The 8,641-nt window shown below is 42.4% G+C and overlaps 3 protein-coding genes across 5 annotated transcripts in view; all 3 read right to left on the bottom strand.

Annotated features, from left to right (window-relative positions):
• The window catches only part of rbm46 (RNA binding motif protein 46), a 15,880-nt gene extending 14,996 nt beyond the window's left edge, over positions 1-884 (bottom strand). For both annotated transcript variants that reach the window (XM_017436984.3, XM_025010785.2), the window contains exon 1: positions 751-884. In XM_017436984.3, the coding sequence (XP_017292473.1) occupies positions 751-769 (19 nt within the window). In that variant the 5' untranslated portion in view covers positions 770-884. The remainder of the gene's footprint in view (positions 1-750) is intronic.
• Positions 885-2,003: 1,119 nt separating this feature from the next.
• On the bottom strand, positions 2,004-4,821 carry lratb.2 (lecithin retinol acyltransferase b, tandem duplicate 2). The gene is made up of 5 exons (XM_017436994.3): positions 4,626-4,821; positions 4,324-4,429; positions 4,071-4,145; positions 3,439-3,591; positions 2,004-2,304 (listed from the first exon to the last, which is right to left on the bottom strand). The coding sequence occupies exons 1-5, from the start codon at positions 4,796-4,798 to the stop codon at positions 2,149-2,151; spliced, it is 663 nt and encodes a 220-aa protein (XP_017292483.1). The 5' UTR covers positions 4,799-4,821; the 3' UTR covers positions 2,004-2,148.
• Positions 4,822-5,584: 763 nt separating this feature from the next.
• The window catches only part of LOC108248302 (lecithin retinol acyltransferase), a 5,255-nt gene continuing 2,198 nt past the window's right edge, over positions 5,585-8,641 (bottom strand). The window contains exons 2-3 of one of the 2 annotated variants that reach the window (XR_005233458.1): positions 6,069-6,305; positions 5,585-6,014 (exon numbers count right to left, since the gene is read on the bottom strand). Coding sequence is in view for 1 of the 2 variants with exons in the window: in XM_017436990.3 (XP_017292479.1) it covers positions 6,153-6,305 (153 nt within the window). In the remaining variant the exon portion in view is untranslated. Of the gene's footprint in view, positions 6,306-8,641 lie in introns of both variants that reach the window. The other variant, XM_017436990.3, reaches the window with a different exon arrangement.

Here is an 8,641-nt window from a genome sequence, read left to right as displayed (position 1 = left end):
ACAGACAGGTCACATGACGCAGACAGACAGGTCACATGACGCAGACAGACAGGTCACATGACGCAGACAGACAGGTCACATAGTACAGGAGGCCACTTGGTAGATTAGGGTTATGTTAAATAGGTTAAATCCTTGTCTATAATTCAGAGTTATACAGTTAGCTTGTATTGTTTCACACAGCAGAATTAAGAGAGTTTCTTCTCTGACATCCAGGATTCTTCTGAACATTAACACAGTGTTAAAAAGTTTGGTTTGTTTAATTATTTGACTTTTTGTCGCAATAAATTTAATGATGCTTCTTTGTTATATTGTCTAAATCATTTTTATAACATGTCATATCATATTTTAATAATCTAAAATGTTTTTAACGCTTTCTCACTTTAATCACTTTGTATTTTGTCACAAACTGATGTTTATTTCAGGGTTTAGCAATGTTAGCTAACATGCTAACATTAAAAAAGACTAAATAAAAGTCCTGAAAACACAAATTCTAACTTTAATCAGCAGTGAAATCTCTCGGCAGTGATGTTAACTTTATAACATGACTATGTTAGCAACAACAAATAAGTTTTAAGATAAAATAAAATAAAATATATAAAAATGTTAGGTTAGCTAACAGCTAAAGCTAACGGCTCCGATCGTTTCAGTTGCGAACTTTTTTAATTCATCGCTAAATCTTTTCCAGACGTTTCTGAAATCAAGCCGTTATTTTTTAAATACTTCAGATAATAATTTGGAGTAAACTCTTACCGCCTCGGTGCTGTAGCATCTTTCTTCTCCGAGTAAATCCGTTTCCGTTACCCGGCGTTCAGACTCACAGATACCGACTCCGGCTTCAAGTTCCGTGGGGGAAGGAGCCCCGGCGGTACCTAGCAACGTCACTGTGAGTGACGTCATCAAACCGAGCCGCTCTCAGCCAATCAGCGACTTTCTTCACGGTGCGGGAGGCGGGATCTTTTAAAAAAACTACACTAAATTAAAGAAAATACATAAAACAGAAACAAATAAAACAATTAAAATTAATGAAGCAGATAAATAAATAATAATGAAAACAAACAAGCAAGTACATAACATAAAATATCAAAATTACAATCAAGGTGTTGTGTTAAAATGTTATAAAAGCAGAAAAAATAAATTCTTATGTATGTGTATTTGTATTAAAATCAGGAAAGTTAAAATGATTCAAAATTAATAAACACAGAAATGAATAATTCGGCTAAATTAGAAAAATACACAACATAAAATTAGACAGTTAAGCATAAAGTCTATTTTTGTGAGTATTAGTTTAACGGAATTAGCTAAATTTGTACAAATGCTAAAGGGATATTTTAACCATTTTTAAGTGGGGTTCTGTTTAAAAGTTATGAACAGTTAATATCTTACCTGTTGCAGATAGCTGCTTGAATGAAAAAAATAAAATAGAGTTTAATTCGGATTGGACTGATGAGCTGATGGCTGGTCCAAACAGTGGATCTGTGTCGTCCTAAAACAGCTTCAGTGTTTTAAAGACCTTAAACATGAATATCAGTTTTATTACACAGAATTCTGTCAAATTAATGAACTCAAGAAATTAAAATATGACTGAAGTCACTGGAAGCGATGAACTCATTCTGACCTGACAGACTTTACCGCAGGAGTTTTCAGATATATTGATATAAAACTCTGAAACGTGGGTCTGCGTTCAATGTAAACAAAGGAAACCTGAGCGTACATAAAAATATGGCAGTAAGTTTAACCTGTTTTCAGTCATTTAGCTGTTTCTGCTGGGAGACAGCATCTGGATTTTTAAATGAAAGAGGCATTAATCATCGACGTGTCTGATTTTTTTTTGGTTTGGTCTTCATGACTCTGTAATAAGTAGCTTTAAAACTGAATAAACACAATCAAAACTGAATAAAATGTGTAATAAAATGAAATTAAACAATAAAAATGAAGCTGCAGGAAGAAGAAACCAAAGAAAAGTTTAATATTTTTGACAAAATTCAAATGAACTCATTTAAACATAAAACCAATGAACGTATTTTTAAAATATTCACGTTTTATCGTTTGTTCTGACACTTTCCAGTTCGATTAAAGAGAATAAAATCTGTTTTTTCTGTTTTTATTGTTGCTCAGATTCCTGATCCCGACCCGGGTCGCAGGTTCTGCTCACGAGGCCATCCACAGGAGGAACGGCAGCAGCAGGACCAGCAGGACGGACCAGGTGTCCACAGGTCCCAGGTAGACCAGCGCACCTGCAGCCAGGACAGCCGTCGCCGCGGCAACGCGTCGACTCAGCAGCATCTTCCTGAGCGTTTTACAGAACTGATGGAGACAAAGCAGAACAGCTGCTGTCGGGTTTCATGTTGATTTATGTTGGTTTTAGTTGTTTACAGCAGGTTGTTTCTATATTCTGTCTTTTTTAATTCTTATTTCTCAGGTTTTGTCTTTTTACAGCTGATTTTTGTGTTTCTTTCTGTGAAACCTAAAACAAGACCAACCACCGGAGGGAGAACTTGGACTGAGACGCAGCACAGATTATTAATTTAATATGAGCCAACATCAGTGTGGTGTTAAAGAAACTGACCCTGAAATCCTTTTCACACAGAATAAAACCTGATAAATAAAGATTCATGATGATATTCTTTCATTTTGTGTGATGTATGCAGTAACAACAGGCAGATTTAATCTTTTTTTCTTTATTTTGTAATAAATGTAAGTCTTTTTGTGAAACAATCTGTGTTATTTTCCATCTTTCTGCTGTAGTTTATGTGCCGTTTGCTTTGACCTTCTTAGCTGCATTCTTTAACGAATCGGCTGGTTTTAATCACCTGGACACAACCTGCAGGAACAATGGACGACCTGTGGCTTCGGCCAATCAGAGAGCAGGAGGCCGAGCTGATCTGAGGTCAGATTTAATCTCCTGCAGGAGGGAAAATGTTGCAGCTAAACCTCAGAAAACAGATTAGTGAATCTGTGCGAGCAGGTTCATCATCTGAAGGTTTTTACTGAAACCTAATCTGATGTTTGTTTAACATTTCAGCTGCTTTCAGCGCCGCTCTCCTCTGACTGACTCTCCATGAATCCCCTGAATGAATGCATATCGCCCGCCGGCTGTCAGGTCAGAGTTTTAAACTGAAACCGTCTGAGGACGGATGGAGTTGAAGCCATTTTGGTCAAACTTTGAAAATAACTTCATGTGGGATCTTGTGACACCTCATGTGATCTGTTGGCTCTCAGACTGGGTGTTGTGGATAACTCACAGCTACTACCACACCAAACTTCAGCTCAATATCAGTAAAATTCACAGAGTTATAGTCATCTAGGATCGATTAGAGTTGACTCCACACAGTAATCAGTTGTAGACGTTCATCCAGTCATTACTCCCTGAAGGTTTCATTATGATCTGTCCTGTGGCTGATGAGATATTTTGCTAACAGTGCAGACAAACAGTTTCACCTGGAAGGTCTGGAAGCTCACGACGGTCCCGTATCTGCAGTACATGACGAAGTGTTCACAGTTGTACCACAGCAGGCTGTAGGCCACGTCGCCCCGCAGCCTCTCCGCCCGCCGGGCCACCTCCTCGCCCCGCAGCGCCGCACGGCTGCACATCTGTAGGGAGTCAACATGGACGCCGTCCACGAGACAGTGTTACTCAGACAGAACGTGTCAGTGGTCAGGGTCTGCAGAGGAACCTTCAGTCCTGCAGCAGAGGGACCGAACCAGCTACGACTGGATGCATGAGCTGGAACGTTTCAGGGAGGAAGAGGAGTTGGTTTGCAAATAATTAAAGTTTTAGCTTTAAAATAATAGGGTGACATCATCAGACTCTAAGTTGAACATTCAACCAGGACTGGGTTTTACCGCTCATTAAAAACTAAACCACACTGTGTTTTAGGGTTTTAAGCTTTTTGTGAATTCTGTCTACATTTTTCGATGTTCTGCTACCAAACTCAGTAATCCTGATTGAGTCACATCCGGAGGATTTCTGAGTTTGGGTTTTCCTGAAACGATCTGAAAATCAGGTCAGAGACAAAAGAAAAATGGTTGAATATTAACTGAGATGCTTCATGTTCTGGTTCTGGGACCACCTTGTCCATGGGGTTGATCACGATCTCTGCTCCGTAGGCGAAGTCCTCCACAGAGTCCACCCTCACGCTGCCACACTGAGGACAAAGACACGTGAAACATTTACACTAAAACAACCCAAACCTTCAACCTTCAGCTCAGAACTGATCCATTTCAGAAAGAATACAGCTGTAAAAGTTAGACTGATTTTATTTACATGAAACCTTCGATGAGGAAGTTTTAATAAAGTTTGTATTTTGTGCGTTCTGGAGTTACCTTGGCCAGAACCCCCAGTATGAGTCTGGTGTTGGTGACCATCTGTCTGATCTGGACCGGGTCGCTGGAGACCACCGGCAGGATGTCTGGGATGAAGTGAGCCACTCTGGAGGGACAGGAAACAACTGCAATGTTTCAGAAAGGTACAAAGAACAGGAAACAGGAAACAGACAGACGAGTCTGAGGATGAAAAGAAAAAGAACAAACTGACGGCAGTTTGACGTCACAGAGGAAAATAAAATAAGAAACAGAGAAAAAGAAGGAAAATCTAAAATCGACCAATCAGATGGCAGCAGCCTCACCTGCCTCCCCCCAGGTAGATCCCAAAGTGTGTGAAGAGAGTGCGGGGCACCTCCAGCAGGTCCCCCCTCCTGAACAGCAGGTCATACTTCTCCTTCTTCTTCCTCTCCTCATCCTCCTCCTCCTCAGGAGCTGCAGAGATGAAGATCAGAGCGAGGAGGTGCAGAGGAGACATGCTGAGGAGACGCAGGACAAAGAGCAGCCGACTCCTCTGAGGGGTTTTATTCTGCTGGGAGGGGGGCGGAGAGAGGATTAGAGGTTGGAATAAATCCCATTCATGTCGACGGGAACATTTCTGCTCATTTCATCTCGTTGTCTGACCTGCTACTAAAAGTCAGAGCTCATGGAGTTTAATGGTTTTATTTCTTGATTTATCAAAGCTTCAGGGCTGGAAAATGATAAAAATGGTGCCAGAAGCTAAACAGAAAAATGATAAAGGTGCTTAAATGCTCATGCACTGAAAGTCACAAAACACCAGAAACTCTCTAAGAAGAAAATCCTTCTGAGAAATAATGAAAGCAGAGCGTCAGGTGAAGATAACAATCTGTCAGAGACTGATTTCAGTTAATTAACCTTTAATATTAAAAGACCAGCAAATCCAGAATATTCTGAAGCTAAGAAGTTTTCTTCAGTAACTTCTTCCATCTGAACTGCAGCTTTTCTCGTTGCAGTTCACCTGAATCACCAGCAGAGGGCGGCAGAGTTTAACAATCCTCACAGACCTGCTCGGAATTTGATCCACGAGGAAAATATATAAAACATGGAAATATTACAACTTTTCTTATCTTTCTATAATAAAACAGAAAATATAACCCACTCATATAATTATTTTTATATCATTTGTTTGTTTTTGATCTGATTTTCTTGCTTAAAAAATATTAATTTAATTTATTACCTAATAGACCAAGAAGAACTTTCAGCAATTTATTCACAATAAATGTGTTAATAAAAGAGCACAGCGTGTCCGTTATTCTTTTATTTTCTTTATTTACATAATACAAAGTGTTACAATAAAGTAAAAAATAAATTCTTTACAAAAGTTTGTGACTGTTAGAAACAATCAGGATATTTACAGATATTTACAGCTGTTTACAGCATGAAGGGGAGGAACCTGTGGAGAACAGACTTCATGTCACGGTACCTGAAGGTAACTTCAGGAGTCAGATTTAGTTTGAAACAAATAAATGAAACATTAAATTCTGAGTCTGAGTCGAATTAGACAGAAGCCAGAAACACGTCTGAAACCTTTCTGACCAACAAGTCAAACATGGTTTTGGTAACTTGTGGTTAGAAGCAGCAGGCAGGTCCAGTAACGGCTCCGGGTCAGTTCACCTGTTTTCATGTCCTTGTTGCTGATGATAGACCTTCTGCTCCTCCAGCTCCTCCAGCTCCTCCAGCTCCTTCAGCTCCTCCAGCTCCTCCAGCTCCTTCAGCTCCTCCAGCTCCTCCAGCAGAGCAGCCAAAGGTAAATTCTGGTTGTTTTTCCGTCCATCGTCCAACACGGAGCCTCGGGTTGGTCCGGGTGGAGCTTAGCTGGCCATCCACAGGGTGAAGGGGATGAGGAGCGACGGCAGGGCGGTGCTGGAGGAGACTCCCAAACACACCATGGACAGGAGGCCCAGCACAGCGGCCAGGACCACGACCCGCTGGTCCCGGATCAGAGACTTCAGCCCCTCGCAGAACTGCAGACATCACAGGAAAAACAGCTAAAGTCAGGATGGTTGAAGCTGCAGGAGAGCTTCAGCTGATCGTGACGAACTACAGCATAACAAGCCAACGGATTTCTGAGGACGCCGAGAGGACACAGAGAGGATGCAGAGAGGATGCAGAGAGGACGCAGAGAGGATGCAGAGAGGACGCCAAGAGGACACCGAGAGGACGCCGAGAGGACACCAAGAGGACGCTGAGAGGACGCCAAAAAGACGCCGAGAGGACACAGAGAGGACGCCGAGAGGACGCCGAGAGGACGCCAAGAGGACGCTGAGAGGACGCCAAAAAGATGCCGAGAGGACGCAGAGAGGACGCCGAGAGGACGCCGAGAAGACGCCGAGAGGACGCAGAGAGGACGCCGAGAGGACGCCGAGAGGACGCCGAGAGGACGCAGAGAGTTCCGGTTCATCCATCCATCCATCCATCCATCCATCCATCCATCCATCCATCCATCCATCCATCCATCATCCATCCATCCATCCATCCATCCATCCATCCATCATCCATCCATCCATCCATCCATCCATCCATCCATCCATCCATGGGGACCCCAAGGAGTCCCAAGACCAGACATGATCCTGAGGAGGAGATCCTGGGTCTGCCTCAGGATCTCCTCTGGGAGGACCCAGATCAGGTGTCTGAACCTCCTCAGCTGACTCCTTTCATCGAGGAGGAGCAGCTCCACTCCGATCTGTTTTTGGACCCGACTTTAGACTTAAACACTTGATTTGTGGACGCTGAGTCAGCATTTATATTATTGTTTTCCTGTTTATAGTTTATTCTGTTTTTTTTTTTTAACCATTCAAACATGAAAACGTTCGACTCGATCAGGTAGAGTTTGCTTTGAGTTTTAGTATCTGTCATTTTTATACTTTTTGAATTATTGAACTTTATTAACATTATATCTCTTCAGTTTATTCTAAACCTTGTTCTCTGAAATCTGCTTCAACAAAAAAGTTTAGCTTTCAGCTTCTGTCTTGCTATTTTTAACCTTTAGTTATGGTTTTACTTTCAGTAAAAATGTGTCTGTTTTTGTTTTAACTTTAACAGGAGTCATTCGGCGCTCCGGGTTCACGCTTCAGTGGGTTCTGATGAATCCGGACTTCTCTGGTTCTGTTCTCCTCAGCAGTCTGGAACTTCGGACCAGGCTCCAATCATGACTTTAACAGAAGAAACAGAGAAAGTCTCTGGTTCTGTGTCTGAGTTAATAAAAACCACCAGCCTGGTCCTCCACAGGACCAGACTCTGGTAGCAGAACGGACCTGGTGTTTATTTTAGCGTGGGGCCCTCTGAGGCCCGTTAAGAGCTCCTGTTGGCCCCCAGCTTCCCTTAAGTGAACCTTTAAGAACAACAGGCCTTTTCTCTGACACAGATGTTTAGGTTCGGAACGACAGGAAGTGAACGTTGATGAGGGGCAGGTCTCTTCATCACCTCCACAATTAGCCCGTTAAACTTCATTAGAGTCTGCTGAACAGGACATACGGAAACGGGTCCTTTGGTTTGTGTCGTATGGATCACAGATTCTTTTAAAGCTGAAGGACTCAGCAGATATTTATACTGTTGCTTCTCACCACCAGAGGAAAACAGGGCAGCTGTCAGCTGAAAGCAGCATTTTATTTCATTTAGAGCAGAATAAAATATCTAATGATGGTCAAAGATTGGTTTATTTTATAAAACACTGAAGAGTAAAAGTTTTCTACTTCAGGAAACCAGCAGATTGGGTCAGTTCTTAACTTTGTCACATTCTCCCAATCATCATCAGAACAATGAAAATGAATAAAGTTGATCCAACTGAAGCAGATATAAAGTAAAGAGTGTCGGTCCAAGCACTGAACCCTGAGGAACTCCATGATTCATTATTAACAGGAACAAACTGGAATCCGTCAGATAAATAAGATTTAAACCTTTTAGAACCGTTGCTGTAACCCCAGCCTGGCTGGGATGTTGATGGTTTGGATGAAGCTTTTATTTTGACAGTCCAGAGCTGAACAGGACAGAAACAGTCCAAACCCCATCAGGTTGTAGAGACGCTTGTAAAGCTGCCTCATCGGACAGAATCAGAGCGAGTCGGGTCTCTGCGAGTCGGTGACCTCAGGACCCGGTGGGTTCAGGGTCCTTCATCATCATCATCATCATCAGTGCGGACAGACAGTCAGACAGGCTGACTCTCTGCCGTCTGGCTCCTGGCCGACACCTCCAGGTCTGAATGCAGCTCTTGTTCTCGGACTTTTCCGAGGAGCGACCCAGATTTTCCTTTTCTGTGTAAAACCAGCCGCACACAGGAGGGGGAGGAAGAGGAGGAAGAGGA

The sequence above is a fragment of the Kryptolebias marmoratus genome, linkage group LG7 (assembly GCF_001649575.2).
Source record: "Kryptolebias marmoratus isolate JLee-2015 linkage group LG7, ASM164957v2, whole genome shotgun sequence".
Taxonomy (NCBI): Eukaryota; Metazoa; Chordata; class Actinopteri; order Cyprinodontiformes; family Rivulidae; genus Kryptolebias; species Kryptolebias marmoratus.
Note: the sequence above shows the minus strand (reverse complement) of the source record. Positions and strands in the feature narration are given on the sequence as shown.

Coding starts and splice junctions, on each gene's coding strand:
- lratb.2 (XM_017436994.3), bottom strand. CDS start 4,798: ATGTCTCCTCTGCACCTCCTCGCTCTGATCTTCATCTCTGCAGCTCCT. Junction 4,146..4,323: donor TACTGGGGGTTCTGGCCAAG/GTAACTCCAGAA, acceptor CTTTGTCCTCAG/TGTGGCAGCGTGAGGGTGGA. Junction 3,592..4,070: donor TGATCAACCCCATGGACAAG/GTGGTCCCAGAA, acceptor GACTCCCTACAG/ATGTGCAGCCGTGCGGCGCT.